At 40.9% G+C, this 20,722-nt stretch overlaps 1 protein-coding gene across 2 annotated transcripts in view; it reads right to left on the reverse strand.

Annotated features, from left to right (window-relative positions):
• Positions 1–20,722, reverse strand: part of DNAH10 (dynein axonemal heavy chain 10) — a 51,529-nt gene that overhangs the window by 2,841 nt on the left and 27,966 nt on the right. The window contains exons 45-73 of one of the 2 annotated variants that reach the window (XM_071815807.1): positions 20,487–20,639; positions 19,689–19,949; positions 18,877–19,049; positions 18,387–18,480; positions 17,547–17,714; positions 17,046–17,234; positions 16,225–16,396; positions 15,617–15,820; positions 14,762–14,842; positions 14,139–14,336; positions 13,454–13,615; positions 12,731–12,905; positions 11,906–12,087; positions 11,378–11,514; positions 10,279–10,496; positions 9,668–9,889; positions 8,985–9,132; positions 8,190–8,469; positions 7,598–7,827; positions 6,621–6,894; positions 6,088–6,192; positions 5,438–5,592; positions 4,528–4,682; positions 4,102–4,285; positions 3,072–3,272; positions 1,683–1,892; positions 1,243–1,338; positions 659–830; positions 24–155 (exon numbers count right to left, since the gene is read on the reverse strand). In XM_071815807.1, the coding sequence (XP_071671908.1) occupies positions 24–155; positions 659–830; positions 1,243–1,338; positions 1,683–1,892; positions 3,072–3,272; positions 4,102–4,285; positions 4,528–4,682; positions 5,438–5,592; positions 6,088–6,192; positions 6,621–6,894; positions 7,598–7,827; positions 8,190–8,469; positions 8,985–9,132; positions 9,668–9,889; positions 10,279–10,496; positions 11,378–11,514; positions 11,906–12,087; positions 12,731–12,905; positions 13,454–13,615; positions 14,139–14,336; positions 14,762–14,842; positions 15,617–15,820; positions 16,225–16,396; positions 17,046–17,234; positions 17,547–17,714; positions 18,387–18,480; positions 18,877–19,049; positions 19,689–19,949; positions 20,487–20,639 (5,131 nt within the window). The remainder of the gene's footprint in view (positions 1–23; positions 156–658; positions 831–1,242; positions 1,339–1,682; positions 1,893–3,071; positions 3,273–4,101; positions 4,286–4,527; positions 4,683–5,437; positions 5,593–6,087; positions 6,193–6,620; positions 6,895–7,597; positions 7,828–8,189; positions 8,470–8,984; positions 9,133–9,667; positions 9,890–10,278; positions 10,497–11,377; positions 11,515–11,905; positions 12,088–12,730; positions 12,906–13,453; positions 13,616–14,138; positions 14,337–14,761; positions 14,843–15,616; positions 15,821–16,224; positions 16,397–17,045; positions 17,235–17,546; positions 17,715–18,386; positions 18,481–18,876; positions 19,050–19,688; positions 19,950–20,486; positions 20,640–20,722) is intronic. The other variant, XM_071815808.1, reaches the window with a different exon arrangement.

Consider the following 20,722-nt stretch of genomic DNA (forward strand, 5'->3'; position numbering starts at 1 on the left):
CATCAAAGCAATAGAGAACTGACCTGTTTGAGGCTGCAGCTCAAGAAGATGAGACCAGATACCGCGAACTGCCTGTGTGTAATACCCAATCTCAGCATTTGCATGAAGACCAAACACCTCTGGAGTATTAGCAAGTGGCAGAGATTCTATCGCCTCTGCAATACAAAACCGTGCTTCCTGAAGATGTGATGTATTAAACCACAGCTACCAGGCAAAAAAAACAACAGCACTGCAGAGAACTGCATGAGCCATTTTTGTTACTGCTCTGCTTGGAAAAATAATCTGGGGTTGAGACACTGCAAGGCTCAACTCAAGATTTTTAAGCATGAAATATGCACACATACACCCCCTCCAACCCCCAAGGAAATGTATCACTTAATAATTAAAAAAAACTAACACGCTGTTTACCTGGGGAATATTTTTTTTAAGAAATGAGCTGGCTGGTGAGCTCACATTACAAAGGGCTGCTCGTATAAAGCATCAGTGGATTGCAATACACACACACACACACACACACACACACACACACACACTCATGCAATGCCTGATGTTCTTTTCAACTACTCAATTCCAGCAATGGTCATATGGAGATAATAAATACTGTAAGAAGTCTTTTTTTTATAATGTTGACTTAGGTATCAGGAAAAGCCTTTCTTACCAACAAAGTGATCTTTTTCAACCCCTTGTGGAATTTTGTAGTCAACTGTGTCATTTTTATAAAAATGAAACGTTTGGAATGTGTCAAATATGAAATCACCAAGGTACTCATCCATATAGACGGTCAGAATGCGACGATCGAAGCTATCAATTGCGCGCCCACCATACATGACCTAGAAATGAGTCACATCAACGTTAGAGCTGCTGCCCGGCACATCTCACACCCAGCACTGCAAGAGCTTTAGACGTCTGCATGCAGCTCCCATATTAGGAACACTCCGCAGCACTAAAAATACCATGAGGTTGTGCGGTTCAGTACCTTTCATCAGAGGATCCCCAGGGCTCCCTCACTCTAAATTAATTAAGCACCATAACTCCCCAGTTGTGCAGTTACACACAATGGCCCCATTTCATGGAGACAATGAGATTAAGGGAGCTGCTCAAGGCTGCACTGGAGTTTCAGGGTCGCCCAGGGGAGGTTCTTCAGCAGCTTTGCTCGAGGGTACAGCCCGTGCAGAAAGGAAGTGTCATGGATCTGGATTCTTTAACCAGCAACTGTTCCTTAGTGACATTGTACGCACTCACCTCGCCAATAAGATATTTGAGACTGCTCCAGGGGATTTTATCATCGTTTTGTTCAAAAGCTTTTGTTAGGTATGTGTTAAGAATTTCCATGCAGACCTAATAAAGTTGTTGGAACATGTGAGACAAGAAGATCAGCTATACATATCCATAGGTTTGCTTGAAAAGTAACAATCATTTCTTTCTCAAATAATTAAAAAGTATAAATCCTCACAAGAAAAGAAACCCGTGAGAGAGGCAACATAAACATGAAGGATTTGGAATCTGCTTAATTTTTAGTGGCCAAAATTGACATTATAGAAGATTGAGAGTTTACATGAGTCCACAGCAGCAGGAAAAAAAAAAGTTATTTTGAGACAGGATTAAAGCTGGATAGATCACATATTTTCAAAAGTAATCTGAGCAGCTCAGGAATATGAGAGTCATTGTAATTATTTTCTTACCTGGAAATCAGATTCATTAAAATCATAGGGTACATTCCAGCCAACCTTCCCAAACTTCCTTCTCTCCTGAACCACAGCGTGGAAGAATGCCAAGACGTAGACTAAGGATTTAAAGGCAGGATGTGGGCACTGCTCTAAGGCTTCCTTGGGCATTCTGAAGTAGGTGGCTCTCATGTTCAGTTTCAGACCATTAGGTGGTTCCGTCACAACCTATCAAAAGAATTAGGGAAGCCATCAATTACCGGATAGCCCAGGAAAATAAGCTGCAAACATACCGCGCTCTCTAAGGAAGGTATACAATGGAAGCTTGAAACTTTTTAACAGCTTTCCAAATTCATATAAATATGCAATTTTTTCTGAAGTAAAGATATGAAACTGACCTCTAAGTTCATCAAGGTAAACACACATATGTAAAGAGAAACTTGGTATTACTTTAGAAATAGTCATGTTATTGGAAAGACATTATTATTTATCATACTGAAATAGTACTTGACACATTTTGGTGTGTCCTACATATCACCACAGTGAAACGGCTTAGCAGGCTCTAATATTGCTTTACTGATCATCGAATGGAAGCAGAACCAGCTTCCTGGCAGCTTTGTCAAAGTGCCATCAAACCTCTGTTCTCACTGCTCATGGCTAGACCTAGAAAGTGCAGATTTGCAGTCTCAAAGATGCTTTCATGGCCACTTCTCCCCAGCGCAGCACTGAGCCCTGCTGGAGGTGAAGACCGCAGAGCTGTCACTGACACCCTGGAGCACATGTTGGCTGAAGCTTTCGTGCCACTGCCTTTAAAAAACTGCGACATAAGATTATTACATTTACAGGACTGGTTCACCACAACAGCAGTGAAGCAGCCATAGCAAATAACATTAGGACAGCATCATGGCTTGTGCCTTCAAAATAATCAGCTCAGCTTGCTGGTGATAAATGCTGCAGCCTGAAGTAGCAGCTGGAAACCATTATCCTATTAGAACGTCTGCGCCACTGGCACTGCTGCCAGGCCAGACACAGACCTCGCTCCTGCACTTCAGCATCAGGACTGACAGGACTATTTCTGTCTCTCCGGATATTCCTCACTTGTGGCAGCATTGGAGTCTAAAGAGCATTTGTTGCATTTCCAGGTTTACTCTCAAACCTCTACTCTAAAATAACTGCTTCAGAAAAAACTAACCAACTGCTGAACAGCCTTCACCCAAAGGAAAAATCACCAGAAGATAAACAGGATGATTAAAAAGGATTTGGCTTATAAAGACAAAAAGTTAGGACACACAGCCCAAGTCAACATGCTGCACATTCTGGTCATGCTCCTCCCGAAGCCAGTCTGGTTTGGGGCAGAAGAGCAGCAGGACATGCCCTCCCAACCTGGGTTTCCCCACTACATGGTACCTTTAGGGACTTCTGCAGGATTCCGATTGGGAAGCCCTCTGTCGGGTCAGTAGTGAGCCAGAGGCGAAAGTCAGGGTGAGGCTCTGTAATGTTCTCCAGGGCCTTTTCCAGACTGACAAGCCACTTCACCAAAAGGTGACAGTTCTGCAACATCAGCCACTCTCCAGTAACCACCACGTTCTCCAGCATCTGCAAAGCAATCTTAAGAGAGGAAAAGAACCGTCTGTGAGTAACTCGCCCTTTCTCCTGTAAGCAAACTGGCTCTGATGGGTTACTGCAATGGTTTTCTTCCTGCACACTCGGCCTTTCACTTAGTTTTAGCAGATTTACCAGAAAGCTCCTTGCTGAGAACAGACCTGTCCCAATACCACAAGAAGTTGCTCTGAGATGCATTTTTATTTAATTAATTCCTTGTGAAATTAAAAGTCATGCAAAGCATTGAAGTATTTCAAAACAGTACAGGAGCGTGTGTGGCCCAAAAGAGGGTGAAGATCAGAGCCCAGGAAGCAGTGGTCTAAATGAATCTAATAGTTCTCCTAATGACTGAATTCACAGCAAATTCAGGCAGTTACTGAGCTTTGGACATCGCTGCCTTAGTGTCCATAACAAAAAGGAAAGCTACAGGAATGACAGAAAGAGCAGCAGGATATCTTTGGCAACAAACACTGTGACTTCAGATCACCTCATGTCCATACACAGAGACATGGGGTCACTAATTAACTTTTGCGAGGCTGCAGAGTAACATTTTCCCAGTTCAACTATTTTTTAACAGATGACGGTTTCATTCTGCATCTACCCTTACCCCAACCATAAAATCAGTCCAAATGCCCCCTTTTCCCATTACAAGAAAGTGTTATTCCCAGGCTGGCAAATCATGTGCTATGTCTGAACCACGAAGGGACTCCATTTTAAATGGAGCAGGCCTTTGGAAAGGAAATTTGGACAGGCCCTCAACATTATGAGCATGATTTGCAATTCACAGACAAACTCGCTTGCACACAGCACGTCCCTCCCCTCCCACCAAAGTTACCTTTTCTTGGCCTTGTCCCATGGCGAGCAATTTGAGTTTATCCCCTCCAAAGCCAATCTTCTCGGCCAGTTTCATGAGGTCACTGACAGGATCAGAGCCAGGACTTAAGATAAAAACAACCGGTGAGTAAGGACTGCTCTGCTCAAAGATCGATTCAAAGCTGATCACTGGGGGCTGCACATACCTGGTAGGAAAAAGAAGCAAAACAAACTGGTAATTTGCACAAAAGCAGCCATCTTGTGTAAAAGGCGACTTATACACAGCCATCAAAGCTCACTGCAGACTGCATGGGAAATGATACAGGGACAAATCATGCTCTGTTGTTCAGGCAAATTACAAAATCATTTACATTGTTGATTACAACTGCAATTCTGTGTGAAATACGTGAATGGTGTGATTTGGATTTGAAAGTACAGAGTGACTTACTCCTCGCTCATTGTCAGAGTCACGTAGTCCGTTACTGCCCGATAGAGCCGGTCCACCCGGAAACACCGTAAAAGCAGGAGCTTCTGAAAGGTTGTGAGATTGTCCTGGTAGTGCATGGGCAACGGCAGCTGCTCCAGAGCATCTGTATCGTACCACTGGCCAGACAAGACAGGAGACCGTGCACATGGATCAGACAACGCTATCAATGAACCGACTACGAAAGCAGCCAAAGAAATTTGATTAACAAGGGGCCAAGAGACACAAGGAGAACAAAGACTAAAGTCAATCAGCCACAAAGAAATATTAAAAGATTAAGTGAATGTAAAATTTTCAATTTTTTTCCATATATTCAAGTCCAGAAACACATTTGGACTTGAATTTTATGTCAAGTAATTCTCTGAAGATACAGAAAACAGCATCTCAAGCAAGTATTAACAGATTGCTTACAGAACAACTTCTTATAAAGCAAGACATGGAATGAAACTCAAGGCAGAACAAAGGAAAGTCTGTGTGTGTAACCACCCTATAGAACTCACTGCCACAAGAAGATCAAAGTACAATTTAGCAGTACAAAAATAACAGTGAAATGTTGACTGTTGAAATCAACAGCAAAAATTCCACTGACTTCAACAGGGCAAATAACTCATCTAAGGCATTTGACTGGAAAATAAAAAAAAAACTACAGTCTACCAGGGAATAATTTTTTTTGTTTTGTTTTTAAATAATAAGAGCCCTAAATCTTCTGGAAACAAGCCAGTCACTGAGGTCAAGAAGAAAAGCAAGGCCTTGACAGAAAAAGCTGGTGGTGACATGCCTCCTGCCGAGTGCTATGACACATTGCATCATACTCGAACATTTAATACCAGAATAAAAACAAGGAGAGGGAATAGGATTGCAGAAAAGCACGTACATTTTTCCATACATCTGGATTTTTTGCCACATCATCTGGAAGAGATTCAAATTTCTCAGGAAATAGTTCAGACAAGCGAATTAGGTCTTCCCAGCCTTGATCTGGAAGCCAAGCATACGGTTTCTTTCGTGCACTCTTCTCCAGGGAAATATTGCCTAGTCACATTCAGAAACCAGAGAGAATGCCCATGTCATAAATCCTCCGATACACGACCACACATACAGTCCCACTGCACAGAGGAACCACCTGGAAATTAGTTTCTGGAAGCACTATAAGATTAAACCAGTCTGCTGAAGAAAAGGTGGCATTTTACAAGTGCTTGCAAAAGCCAGAGTTGTATCTTTGCAACCATTTCTAAAGTTATTTATACACAATCAGAAAATAACTAAAGATTATTTTCTCAGGTAACGTCCTAACAATTAGCTAATGTGAGATTTGCAGAGAAAGATTAGCCCCGTTGCTGTTTAAAAAGGTGGAAAAAATAGAAATAGCAGAATCCACAATTTGTGTAAACCAACACTGCTCAGCTGCCTTCAGTGGTTTCTCTAGGCACTCTTACAGCAAATCCTGTCTAGTCAAAATCATTTCTGAAAGATCTTTTAGCTATTGCTACATATAGCTACATATTTATATATAAATATTCACTTTACCTTTCAAAAAGAACTCCAGTTCTTCTTGTGGAACTCTGCCTTCACCTTGTTCTATCCTGACAGTCATATTAAAGGAGAACAGTAACTTGTGCTTCTCAAACAAGCCTGCATTAAAACCACAATATTTTCAAAAATCAGCTGCTAAAACTTGTGGAACTGGAGCAATCTTGAAAACCCCATTCTGCATCTGGTCACCCCACAAAGATCGCAGTGATCAAAGATGGGGCTTTGGATCAGGCTTCCAGAGTCAAAACAGCACCCAGGAGCTACATCCAGGGATGCGAGATCCACAGCTGGGATTTACCATTTGTAACTGTATTAAGAAAAGCATTTCTGTAAAAGTTACATTGGTAATATTTCTTCAAACAGAATTAGCAGGGAGTAAAGTGCAAATCAGGACCAATGCTGAGAACTGAGCATTAAGTGAATTCACTGCTGGTAACTTGTCTTTTTAACATAAACCACCCAAAGGCAGCGCTTTGTAACAAGTGTTTGCACAACACAGTATCAGCCCATCGCTAAATCGCACTGACCTGTGCAGCCGTAGTTGTAGGTGTTGAGAGTCAGTGTATCCATGATGGTTTTTAACCTCTTTGGAAGAATAGGACTGGGCATGGATTTCCGAAGGGAGAATCCAAAAACCTCTAAGAAGGAGACCAGGGAGAACTGATACATGATGTTGACAATTGCCATTTCAGATAAAACGGAGAATAAAATGGCCCCTCTCTTGGCAGCGGGTCTGTAGCCATCTCGAAGACGATCAATATCCACCGCTGTTGTCTCAGCCAGTTTCAGTTTTTCAATCACCTAGCCATGATTTTATACACATGTAATTACTGCACTCATCTATAGTATGTATGTTATATCACAATTAGCAGAGCTATTCAGTTCCTGCCTCTCTATGTTGACTATTTGCGAATCTAAGCAGGTAACCCTAAAGTAGTAATATGAATTGTAAAAATCAAAAGTTAGATAAAATTAATCCCACCCTGTACATTTATTAAAAGTAAAGGCAAAGATTTACACAGAATCATGGAAACAGTGTGGGAAATGCCCTCTGGGGATCTTTAGTTCAACCTCCTACCCAAAGTCGGACTGTGACCACCACTAGATCAGGTCAGCTGGGGTTTTGACCAGCTACAGCCTGAAAACCTGCAAGGATGAGGATTCTACATCCTCTCTGAGTAATAAATATCTCAATTTTTCATTTCAGATCTGATACAGATAAGACCAAGGTCGTTTCAGAGCTGAAAGAAATATATGTTCTTTGCTTTAGAACTGTAAACAACCATCACTTTGGTCCTGACAAGGACCTTCCTGAAGATACAGTTTGGTTCTCTGACCCAATAAAACACTGCCCAATACTGAAGGATTCAACATACTCATAAGAAAACTCTCGATTTCCTTTGAAACTCATTTCTAGCTTTAAGGGTGAAAGATGATGCACAATGAAAAAAGAAAGACTATGTTCTATTAGTAGATATCCTTCCAAAAAGCCAAGAGCCGGTACCTCAGTAGCTTTAGTTTTTGTCTCTTCCAGGGTTTGCACCAAGTCCAAGTTGTCCAACATGTTTCCTGTGGAAGACGTCAGCTCCCGAAGGAGAGAGTCTTCCAGATCTTTCAGCAGGTTTTTGTTGGCACTTGTCTCCTGGATGAGATTTTCTCTCTGTTCTTCCAATTCCCTTCTTTCAAAACCCGTAATGACGCTGAGCAACTGATCCTCCAGGCCCTTCAGTGTAACTACAGATACAACACATGTACAGCACAGTCTTTCTTTAAACACAAGGAGAGCTTTTACACAACTTATTTCACCTCAGTCATCTCATAAAACTATTATACAGCGATGCAACGGAGTGACTTGGTTAATAACTCTATATCTTAATTCTACCAAAGCGTCCTAACTTGACAGATCCAAGAAGAGATATTTAGCTTGGTTTCAGATTAAGAGAAGTGAGAATTTTCTGTTAAATCAGATGTCAAGTATAAGGGACACTATGAATTTTTTAGAGTTTCATTGTTGCTGTTTCAGACAAACACCCAGGCCCTAAATTTGCACTACAGCATAATCATTACTTTGTTACTAAATACACGTTTTTGCTTACCTGTATAATTGATAACGACAGCTTTGCCAAACACAGAGGGAGAATACTTTGGGTTTGATAATTTGGTGTTCAGGTACAATCGAAAATTACTGTCATAGTCAACCTCTTTGTCACCCAGGACAATGAATGTTCGTCCCTGTACAACTTTGATATTCTTCTCTAAGACATTGTCTATCACAGGATCAATGTATTCATCGACACCATGCAACAAGAAAGGGTTTCCATACTTTATGGCCAGCTCCAGCTGTTTGAGGAAATCCGGGTCATTAAAGGAAGCCGTCTGCAACAGGATAAAGGGAAGATATGAAAAGAGAACTGATATTCAGCTTGCTGAATGTTATCATTTTACAATAGTTGCCAGCACTAATGAAATTTGCTCTTTATTGCTTTTTGTCGTTCCCCTTAAAAATGATATAAACTCCACTGGTTCAAAACAGTAGAAGTGGATTACTTGAGAATAATTTCCATTTGGAGAACTGTTCTTCAAAGTTCCAACTGTGCCTCTGACTGTGTTAATTGTCCTACATGAAAATTCCATCCTGGAGCTGAAATAAAACACAAGCTACGCCAGCCTTTGGTTGTACTGTTTCTGCAGGTACTAAGGTTGGCCAAGAATCCCAAACAATCCTCCCAAAGAATTGACGGTTATGTGAACAGTGAGATTCACTATCTGTTTTAGAGACACCGTAGCCAACACATCTGTCAGTACATAATTGGTTCCTCACTCAAGGTGACAGATACTTATGCAGCTTTTAAAACAACCAGTAAAGAGGTAAAATGATAATTTATCTTTACCCTCAGGTTATTTTTTTCTTCTTTCTTCTTAATCCAGTGTAATGCCTGTTGCTGTGGGTCAATACAGAGTGGGAAGCGGCTTCCATATGTTGTCAGGATGCCATTCTGGACAGAGAGCTCATCTGGAGGCAATCCTTGGGAAACCCACCTGGGAACGGAATGGATGAAAGAGCAGCACATTTCATTTGTCACTAAAATTATGCAATTGACTGAGCGCACTATTAGACACACAAGTAAACATATAGTGTGCGTGATAGTGAGAATAGTGTCAAAACTCAGACTGACTCATTGTCTGAGTCATTTGTAACTACACTTTCCAAACCCTGACTGTTGCATTTGGTGAGTAATCCTGCTGTAGCAGATATAGGGATGGGCTTCATTCCAAATTCATTGAAGTCAGTGAAAAGACTCCTGTTGGACTTTGAGCACATACCATAGATAACTCCTTTAAAAATCTCCCTGGAGTGTGAAGTTCAACAATATATTATAGCAAATAGTCTCTGTTAACCAGAAGAAGAAAAATTTGCCTCCTTACCATCTTTGAGACAAAAGTTAAACGGGCTCTCTCTGTCATAGCTCTGCACCTCCACTCACAATGCCAATTCTGTGCTACAGATTCACATCCAGACTCTCACTTCACAATTTCACACTCAGCAGTCACTGGGTTTCTTGACTGGACATACCTGCTAACCTCCACCTCGTTGGTCAGGAGGCTTTCCAACCTAAATGGTTGACTGAGAGGAATCTCTCGTGAGATAATATCTTCTTGCCACATTTTATAGACCATTTCATTACGAAACTCCCAGTTGAATGCTCCTTCGTAGCTCAGAAAGGCGGCACAGAGTAGACAGTCTCCAAGCAACCAGACCTTTCGTATTTCAAAGTCCTCTAATTCCTTTGTCCACCTGACAGAATTATAAGGGAATCCTGCATCAGTCTGTACCAGGGAGATGGGGTTTATGTGCAGAATTTCCAGCTGCTACTACTTTAGATGTAGGTTGAGACAGACCCCCAAATTTACAGTCTGCTGTCCTCTCACTATTATGATGGCCACAGACATTGAGCTCATCTGAACCTTCTTCCTTTTAAACTGAGTTCACCTTCTGCTTCTGCACGAAAAACTGTTGATATTTTTCAAGAGCTAATGGATATTATCTCAAAATGAATATTAGCTCTTGTCAAAAACAAACCTCACAGTAAGTGACATTTCCACAACCGTCTCAGTTTGGTAGATTTTATCCCTGGCACATGACCCTCTAATCTCAAAAATGTCCCTCTTTGAATCTAGACTTACCTTTCGTTCTCAGATTTCAAGCCAGAGATGAGCTTGCCAGCAGCCTCTAATCTTCTCTGCATAAGCTCTGCTTCTTCTTGCAGCTGTTGCTTTTCTGTAATTGCCGCTTGATATTTGTCCCCCAAAGCTTTAAGCTCAGCCTGTAGGGTAGCCAGTTCTGTCTTTATCTTTTCCAGTTCCCGCTTACTTAAGAAATAGTTCCGTTCTAGCCTAGCCACCTGCATTACATTACAAAGGAAATGCAAGAGTATCAGAGGAAAGAAGGGCTTTGGAGAGAAGTCAAATTCTCAGATTTCTTTTGGCTATTTCATATATTTCAAAGTGTCCTGGTAATAAACAATGTAAGCCAAAATAACTGGGACTTTTTCTCACCCACCTCTCCCCATTCCAAACATATACATCATAGTCTGATGCTGCAACTCCAAAGCAGTTAAATCTAGAGTTTTGTACCCTCAAGATAAATTAAAGCAAGTGAGCAGTTCTGCTGACATTGGAGGTCAGCAGGACTGTCATCCTGTGACAAAAGGGGAGGTTTATCTGCTTAATAACATTATTAAGACCTCAAAAATAGTCAGGCTCATCATCTAGTGAATATACTTTCCCAGTAGTCAGCTGTATATAATGTCCTTTTCCTGAAGAAAGTTTCCCAGCATCATCTGTTGGCCATTACATTTCCTTTGGAACACAGCTAACACAGCTAACTTTCCAGTCATTCTAAAAAAAGTTAATCAATAGGTCTGTGCTTAAATGATGTGGATGTTGAGCTCAGCTCTGTCCAAAGGCCTTGTGTTTTGAAGTCTCTTTCAGTAGACAGCTATAAACTGTGTTTTTCTAACCATGTTATGTTACAAAATTCCTACTGAACACGTTCCTCCCTTCTTTGAGCACTGATGCAGATAGCAAACCACGTTCCAGCATCATGCCACAACAAACACAGCAGTTTGTAACTGACTACCTGCCTCCTACTGCAGTAGCTTTCCTAAACACCTCCTTGTAAGCACTTCAAAGAGGAGAAATGGGCGGTCTGAAATTGCTGAGTATTATTTTCCTCGTCAGGATCATGTTTCATCCTCCTGTGATTTCTTTCCACACACTCTACCTTTTCTCTCTTTGGCTTGACTTCTTTAACTACATCACAGTAGCTCATCACTGCTTCAACAAACTTTAACATTCCCAGTCCTGCTCTGCTCACTTGTTCCATTTCACTGAAGGTGGTGTTGAGATTCTTTAACAGACCTTAATGGGTAAACAGAAAAATATTGCAAGTGCATTGAATTACAGCACAGAAATCCTCCAAGAAATAGCTTTCCCCACCAGCAATACCAAGCAATGCTGTGACAGACCATATGGAACCTTTGTCAGAATATTAAAGAGACTCTGACCTTAAGATGAAGCTCCTGGGCTGAACAATACAGTATAACCTGGATGCAACACACAGAAGGTCTCAGAACTCCGAAAAATCCAGTCACCCCAAGAGTGCAATACCTGCAGCATTGCGGACAGTGCTGTCCCTTTGCACAAAGTGAATCCCACCCTCCCCAACAACACAGGAAGGATCACCACTGACACAGCTCATCACAATAACAAGATCCTACACTCATTCCAAGTATACAGATCAGTAACTTACCTCGGACAGCTTTCACTTGGCTCTGAGTGATTCCGTCAAAATCTATCTCCATCAGGGATTTGAGGAAATTTGCCTCAGACATCATTCCTTTGGCTGTCTTCCAGTTTAATTCTTTGTAACCTCTCATTATGAGAACACATTCCAAAACAGTCTGCACCTGCCTAGGGGGTTTTGCAAAGGACCTAGAAAATAGATGAAGGAGACAATGAAGGAGAAAAAGGAAGAGACAAAGCACATGATGCCAGATTCGGGTACTTTCCATTACGAAAGTCATTGCAATACAAAAACAGCTAGTACACACACATCCTACACAAAGTGAAAAAGATAATCCAAGTCAGACATGAAATTATTAACTAGTCGCAAGCTCAAAACCAGTTCTTGTATTCAGACTAATTAATCAATGAAATACTAAAGGATTTCAACAGCGGAAGGCCTAAAATCCTGATCCATTATATTCTTCCCTAGAGCAGTGAAGCAGCTGTCCATTGGGAGATGCAGCATAGGAAGAATCCAGAGATCTACAAGAGAAAGGAAACTAACAAGTGTGTCAGGGAAGGGAGAATTATTGCTATTTTGCAGAGAGCCAACGACTGGATATACTTTCAAATCTATCCCCAAATACAAGATGTATTATAAAAACACAGGAAGAACAGAATAAAAACAGAGGAGGAATGAAAGGGTTTGGACAGCCACTGTTGAGGCAAAAAATGTAGCAGTTTCCAGTGCATGAGCCACAGGGTAGAGAATTACGGGTCAGACGCTGCAAACATGGGTATCTCAGGGAATTTCTATGAGCTTATGCTACTGTACATCCAAATAAGTCACCTGATCTCAGTAACATCAGACTTGTCAAGCTTCTGAAGTTCCAGTTTGGCAGCTTCTAAAATAGGCATGACTTCAGCCAAGGCTGCCTCAGCAGCTGCCTTCTCCACAGCGATAATCTTATTCTGTTCCTCTATCTCCACAGCTTTTTCTTCAGCCAGTTTTTTCTTCACCTCAGCTAGGAATTGTAAAGGCAGGACCATAAATGAAATATTCAGATTTGTATACAGAACACAATACTAATACAGATTTGCTCTTGGCTGAAAATCAGAAATTACCATCAACTCAGTACCTTTTTGTTGCTAGTTTGCCAATTTTTACAGTTCCACCACCAGGTTAGGAACACTGTTAGAGTTCCACACAAGAGCATGCATAATCTCTTTTCCTCCCATGCTTCCCCCTGTTTTTCCTCTAATAGTAACTTTCTGAAATCCCTTTCTTGCTAATGCCTCTTTCCCACATTACACCCTACACATTGGAAAGGGAAGACAATGACAAAAGACTGCATTAAGTTGTGTAAAGTACTGTAGGCCAAATATATCACAAAGATGGTAACCTGGGCAAGACAGGGGACCTACTCTTCTAGCATGACACTAGATGAGCACAGACAGAACACGAGGGTTACCTCTAGAAGCAGATGTGGCTCCAAAAGGGTCTTCCAACCCAACCCAGACTACCTGAGCCTTGCTTAGCATGTGGGACACATCAGTAGTATAAACTGCCTACCTACTTCTGTGTTTGTTGAAATCTCTTTTAACAGAGCCTCACAAGCAGCTGATTTTTCTGCTAGCACAATCCTTTGTTCAGCGAGCTTCTGGTTCAGCTCAACCAGCTGGACACTGGCTTCCTTCAGTTTATCTAAGCCCCCCTCCAACCGTTTACATTGTGCTAGGTAGAAAAAAAAGGGAGAAATGTTAGTGATCCATTTATTGTGTATTATCACACAGTAACAGACAATCTCAGAGAAAGCAAATATGCTCATAGGTGCACTCAGCAGCAAGGCAACCTTGCCTATGAGAGGAAAATGACTCAAAGATTCTTTCTTTCCTAAGCTGGCATCCCAACATGGTGTTACTGTCACTTGAGCTGCCACATAGTGGTCCTGCACCACAACCTGCTTTCCATATGACACTGTTCATGTTTTATCCTCTTCACATATTTCAGTGCCCCCTGAGGTACGAATAAGAATTGCTGCTTGAAGAAGAATGTCAAACCTTGAGGTAGGCTGAGCTGGTATTAGGTTTAAACAGACTCTTCCCCAAGCAGAGGAGTGAGTGAGCATTTGAGATAGTACTGCTAAAATTATTTTTGCATAATGTGGGTAATATGTGGGTTTCTCAGTACATTTTTTTTTCTTTTTAAAATAATTACATCACTTACTAAAAAGTAGAAAACATCTACACAACCTTACCTAAAATGAACTGGTTTTTCTCCTCCAGCAGTTTTGAATAAGTATTGATAAAATCAAGGTAATTCTTTGGTGTGACGTGGTTGCTACGTCTCAGTTTCTGCAGAAACCTCTTACTGAAATCCGTTACAGATTCATGCACCATGACCATGTGCTCAATCACTGAAGTGGTGCTCTCCGATGGGATGCGTGTGTTGTTTCCTAAAATTGGGTAGAAGAAAAAAAATGTCAAAGGTTTGAGTTCAGGTTTTGATTTTGTTTCTTTAAGGGTCTGCCAATTACCATCTTTGTTCTGTACATCTAATCCAGGCATCAAAAAAAGTATTTTCTGGGGCAAAAAGCAAGATCAAGGCAGAGTCAGAAGAGAAGCTAAGCCTCCTGGTGAGCAGGCCGCATTGTCTGCAGAGTGGGGAACCTGAAGTTTAGCAATTTTTAAAATGTATTTGAATAAAAAACTTCCATCCAAAACCATTTTTTGACTGGGATTTTGCATCACCCATTTAGACTCAGGGTAACAAGCACAATGAGAAATCAAATTCTGAAATCTACAATAACAGCAAAGTAAAGAATACATTTCTTAGGCTATCCTAAGGGTCAATGGGTTAAAATATTGATATTTTACATACCAACAAAGGATTCTGCAACTGCATACAAAGCCTGGGTAGGCCAGGGCAAGAACCAGTCGATACCAGTGTTGTTGACCAGACCTTAAAATAAAAGCATAGGGATATCTGAAAAATTTGTTGTAAAACTAGACCCTAATCTGCCAGGCAGTCCAATGCTTAATTTGTTTTCCATCAGGAAATATCTTATTTGACTCCTGCTTAGCAACAATATTTCTATTTTGATAGTAAACAATCAATTTTGCACCCATGTCCTGCTAATCCTACGGTACCGTTCTTTAGGCTGTACCATTCTACAGGACGCGGTCAAGAGCTGCCATGAAACATTTTAATGCCCGTGTTAGGATCCCCACCCGTACAGCTCTTTCATCTGCTTCCTCAGCCTCCCAGGACTCCGTTCAGCCATCTGCTGTAGTGCAGTATCCAGCAGGCTGAGGTGTTTTTTCTCTCAGCATGCGTCCCTCTCACTGTGCCCTTCTTTTGGCTTAGGATACAAAAAGGTTTCTCTTACTACCATCTTAGTTGCAGAAATACTTAATACCCCACATCTTCTGTAAACTACAGAAGAGAGGCTGCAGACATAAGCTCTATATTTCCAGTTCAATGAGGATGACCAATTGATTTCTAACTGTTCAGCTGGAAAATGAACTGATCTGGTAAATGCTAATCAATAATAGTCACTGATATGCGGTAATTAACTGGCAAAAAAACCAAACATGCACTGCAAATCCTTAATCATGAAACCTGCTCTGCTTAGCTTTAGCTGCCAGACAACTCTGAGTGTCCACTGGAGAATTTTTCTTGCCTGCAAGCCTGTATTTCACCAGGAAGGGACTAAGCAGTACATACAATCGATACCTGGGAAATTTCTGCACCACGTTCTCAGACTGTCCCCAACCGGAGACATTCCCAGGACAATGTGAAGATTGCTTGCACATCTGCTTACAAAATATTGCCAGACACTCTCTTTAGCTGGGTCCACGCCAGCTTTACTAGCTTCCTCTCCAATCTGACTTAGTATGGCATCTTTTTCATCATCTGCAAAAAGGGCTGGCACTATTCCTGTAACATAAGGACAGAAGAATGCCAATGAGAACAACCAGTAAGAGAAAACCATATGGCTGGGGATAGGGCAGATGAGAAACCAGAGTGACAAATTTTAAACCTAGTTCTGCAATTATTATTCTGGGTAGATTTGAATGAATTTATTGATTTCTCTGAACTTCTCCTTCCCATCATGATCAACGTGAACCAACCCTATAGCTTTCCCAGACACATATAAATGTAAGGAGATGCCAAAATCTCATTATTAAGGCCAAGAGCATTTCAGGTAGGACTGAAAAGTGTAACTAACTAAAGCAGCAGAGGACACAGGGTGAACCAGTAACAGCTGGACCAAGAGGACATTTGAGATTATGAGTCACAAGCAGATACTGGTCAGGATTAATTGGGGCTGCCTGTGTCACCTGCAGTTAACATGTTGTTGATGAGTTCCAGGAAACTCTCTTCTGCTACGTGGGAATCTGTGAACAAGAAGACCATTGACTTGTTCTCAATACCCAGTTTCCGGTACAAATTTTTCAAATCTTCTCGGAAACTACTTTCTCCATATCCTCGATTTAAGATGATCTCAAATACCTAAGGATACAAACATATACTGAGAAGTTACAGATGGACCCAAGGCATGATGGTAACTCCAAATTTCAGTTAGACTGGATCAAGGGCTTTGGTTTGGCCCCTATCATTAAATGTGTAAGTATGAAAAAAAAAATGCACTACATTATTTTTAAAAATTACATTTGTACAGCCCTGCAGGATTGCATTATCAAAATTTGTGTTCATCTTCCTTTTCTGTTCTTCCCTTCCAAGTCAACAGTCTCTGTAAGAGCATGAAAGTACCTCTGAGAGAAGAACATTTCCTATCTGAAATATTACAGTATCAATCACAACAAGGTTCCTCAAGCAGGACTGGAGTGCTGCTATAATACAGATAAGAAACAAAAGCAGTAGTTAGGGACTATTAGTTGTTCATGCCCAAACCCATCCCCGTCTTCTGTCCCCAGCGCCAAACTCCCGAGTCAGGCACTAACTTCCTGCCCAGGTCACCCACGGTCCTCTCCTTGGAACTCCTGGCAATCACTTCACCCTGGTTTTCTCTCCACAGTGAAGAGATACCAGCCTGACCTTATCTTGACTGACCGGCTTCCCTTCCCCACCGCCTGTTTAATCCTGATCACCATATTGCTTTCCTTGTCTTCTTTCATCACAAAGACGCAGGGTCACTAACCTGACATCCAGCTGTATAGGCAGCCAGTCTCGCTAGAGACTGTTTTCCTGAGCCTCCCACTCCAATGAGTAGGGCATGCCCACGATACATCCGTATGATGCGATGTACATGGATTAAGTGTTCCAAAGCATCATCAAAAAGAACCAGATTCATTTTAATATTAAATTCATTATAATCGTCCAAAATCTCCTGCACAGAAAGGTGAACAGTATGTTACTAGGAGACCAAGGAAACGATTAATAATATTAATAAAATAACAACCTATTGAGCAGCATTAGTCCTTTCCCCTTCCTCAGGGAAAATAAACTTTTGGAAAACACTGCCAACTCTGTAGCTGCTACTCAGTTTTCGTTACTGCAGATCCCAGCTGGGTAATGGTGCACATAAAATTCTCTGTGCACACAAAAAGAGAACAGATTTCCTACAGTTTGAGGCCGGTTCCTGCCCATTCCTCAGGCACAGAGACAAAATCAGGCAAAGTTCCAAGCTGATGCACGCTACCTGAAAGAGAGCTTTTGCTGCATCATAGTCTTGGATATCTTCATAAATACGAGGTTCTTCCTCACTCAGTGCCGTCCTGAAATCTCCAAACAGAATCGGATCCCTCATGGCATACTCCAAGTCATCTTTGAAATTCTCTTCAATCAGGGTTTTTATATGATCTTGTACCTTCGAGTATATGAAATGAGTCAGGCAAGACAACAAAGCAGATGATTTGGAATCCAGTAACACTCACAAGGGTGATAATGCAGATTCCTGCTCAAATACTGACTGATTTCAAGGGAACACTTATGTCACTAGAAGATCCAAAGACTACAGCCTCCTATTGTATTCTATTTATGATATAAAATGATCTAATAGGCAGTTGAAGAACCATTCAAGCCAATGGACTGCAGAAATTTAAGAAAAAACTGCCAAAACTGAAGGTATTGTTTAAGGACTTGGCTCTTATCCTTCTTTTTCCTACTTGATTCTATAGTCACATTCTGATGCAATCCTTTCTAAAGAAAAATACGGACTTGGAAATGAAGTGATTTCCTGAGTTTTCGCCTGCACTGCTCTCACAGTTTGTCACCTGTGCCACTGCTAACCAATTTTCCTGGACAGGCACACCCAGTGACATTTTCCATTCCTTCAGCAGATCTGCTCGCTTAGTCTGCCATATTAACTTTATTTTAGAAAAGAAAACTGCACGGGCTATGTTTTAAATTAATGGACCAACATAATGGTTAGACAAGTCTGACTGCAAGACCCAAGTGCAACAGTTGGTAATGTTGCTGTTGCAAATTAGTTGCCATAGTAATAGTCAGTGAGTACTAAAAATTGAAAGAAATTACTCACCAATGCTTTGTCTGCTTCATTAATCAGCCTGTCATGGAAAACCCGCAGGCACTCATTTCTCCACACTCTCACCATCTGGGTCACTGTTGGGAACCTACATTAACATTGAAATATCCGACTGCACCAAATGAGCTAACATGATTCCTAAGGCCATATGGTTAAAAACACTGACCAAAGTCTGGACTGAGGGGGTTTTTAAAATTTTCTTGGTTTTTTTCATAAGGACAATTAATAAATTTGCTTGCATTTTTACCTCTGGATATCTTATTTAAGAAAGACTAACGCATCAGTGTTTGTCATCAAGAGTAGAACAGAGCAGAATAGAATATTAATAGAATAGAATGTTCCTGGACATTTTCTCATTGTGGTAAAGGTTTAATGAGAAGTGACCAAATGTGACTGATTTCACGTACCCAATTACCTCATCCTCACCCAGATTCACCCAATAAAAATAGGTAAAGACTATTGAAGACAATTTTCCTATTCTTACCTCTCTGGAGTTGTAAGAACAAGTCCATTATAGACCCTGGAAAGATCCCGCAGGTTAAAAATGTAATGGAATTTGGAAGGAGTAGGGGGTAGGTCACGAACGATAAGTTTATAAAGCTCCAAAGTACACGCAGTAATCTTGTCAGAGATGGCTGATACAGACTCATTAAAAATCTGCAAACATGAGAAAGAAGAGGTGCTTTCATGAGACTGCCCAAAGATAACTCATTGCTAATAAACATATTCCACTTTCCAGGTTTTAACCCTGCTTGGTATATTTCAAATAACAAACATTTTCAGATAGTCATATTCGTGTGTAGTAGGAACATTCTGCAGTTAAATATTTTCACTCCGGAGCTTGAACAGTGCTGAAGACAACATCAAACTCCACGTCTGGGATTTCTACAGCACCTCCATAGCAGAAAAAACAAAGTACTCTTTTCGTATATAATGTCACAGTTTACTTGCTAGTAATGCTGTTCTGTTCTATTACATTTTTCACTATCATTCAGGAGTTTGCTGACCTTTGTGTATTTGGTTATATGAACTGTAACCAAATGGTTCACAGGTTTCAACCTATAAAAAAGCAGCAGTTTTATAAATTATGTGCCGACTTAAAAGTTTACATATTACTCAAGAATTTATCAAAACAATGTAAACTCATCTCGTGAGAGGAAGGGAAAGGTTTGCATAAGGCTCTAAGCAAGAAAAAAATGCTAACAGAAGATTTCAGGTCTTGTGACAACACAGAAATAAAAGTCTATCTAAAAATCATAAACTTGTTGAGTAATCCTTTAAAAGCAGTGAAATTACCGCAGTGTGGCCTTTCAGGATGGAGGCATAGATCCAATTCAGTGATTGCTCAGAAGGAAAAGTTATATTAAAAACACTGAAGAGTGAGATGAATCGAGGGTCAACTTCATTCCGACCTCCTCCAGCTTTCCCCATGGCAGCAACAAAACCCAGGTCTCGAAGAAATTTACAGTTCATCTCCTTACCACGGTCGTACATGAAACCTTTTTCTAACAGCAGCTTCAACAGGGCAATGGGTTGCTGTGTGCCATACTCATCAACCTGCGTAATACAGAAAGTCAAGATATTTAGAGCACAGTACATCAGAACGTCAGTTACTGCTATAAATGTGGAAATATTCTGCTCTGTACTCTGGAGAACATTACAAGAACTAAGTGAAACTTTGTAAAGCTCTAGCACTGACTGTGAACACTCATTCCAACGTCTCCTATGGGAAAAGTGTCTCTTCTCCAAGATAAACTAAATGTACACATACTCTTCTGCCCATTTGTAAAGAGAAAGGGATGGTTTCTACAATACACAACCTGCAGCCAATATCAGGCCACAGAAACATTATTTTCATGCATAAAGAAACACTACAGCAGCATCTCTCTTATGTATAGGACAAATATTGTAACAAACAGAAACACCCCTTACTGCACACAAGTCCAACTCTTCTGAAGGTCCTAAGCAGAAATCCAGTTATGCCCTTATCATAAATCTTCTTAACCTGTGATTCACTGGATCCATGTATGAAGGGACCACATCAGTGCCATCCCAAGCATTTCTGTACTACCTTGTAAAGGACTGGCAGCTCACCTTTGGCATATTCATATCATCCATGAAAACTACAAGACGTTTTCCAACAGGAGGGCCGAAAGTGTCTTTAGTTCGTTTCTCTATATTTGTCTCTAGGTTTCTCTGAATGTCCATTGATGATGTACGAGAAGAGAAGTTAATTACTAGCAGCAGCTGCAAAGGGGAGGAAATGGATAAGAATTGATTTTTACCTGTTCTTTTTCTAAACTAGAGCATTCAAAAAATATTCTTTATAC

Source organism: Patagioenas fasciata, chromosome 17 (genome assembly GCF_037038585.1).
Source record: "Patagioenas fasciata isolate bPatFas1 chromosome 17, bPatFas1.hap1, whole genome shotgun sequence".
NCBI lineage: Eukaryota > Metazoa > Chordata > Aves > Columbiformes > Columbidae > Patagioenas > Patagioenas fasciata.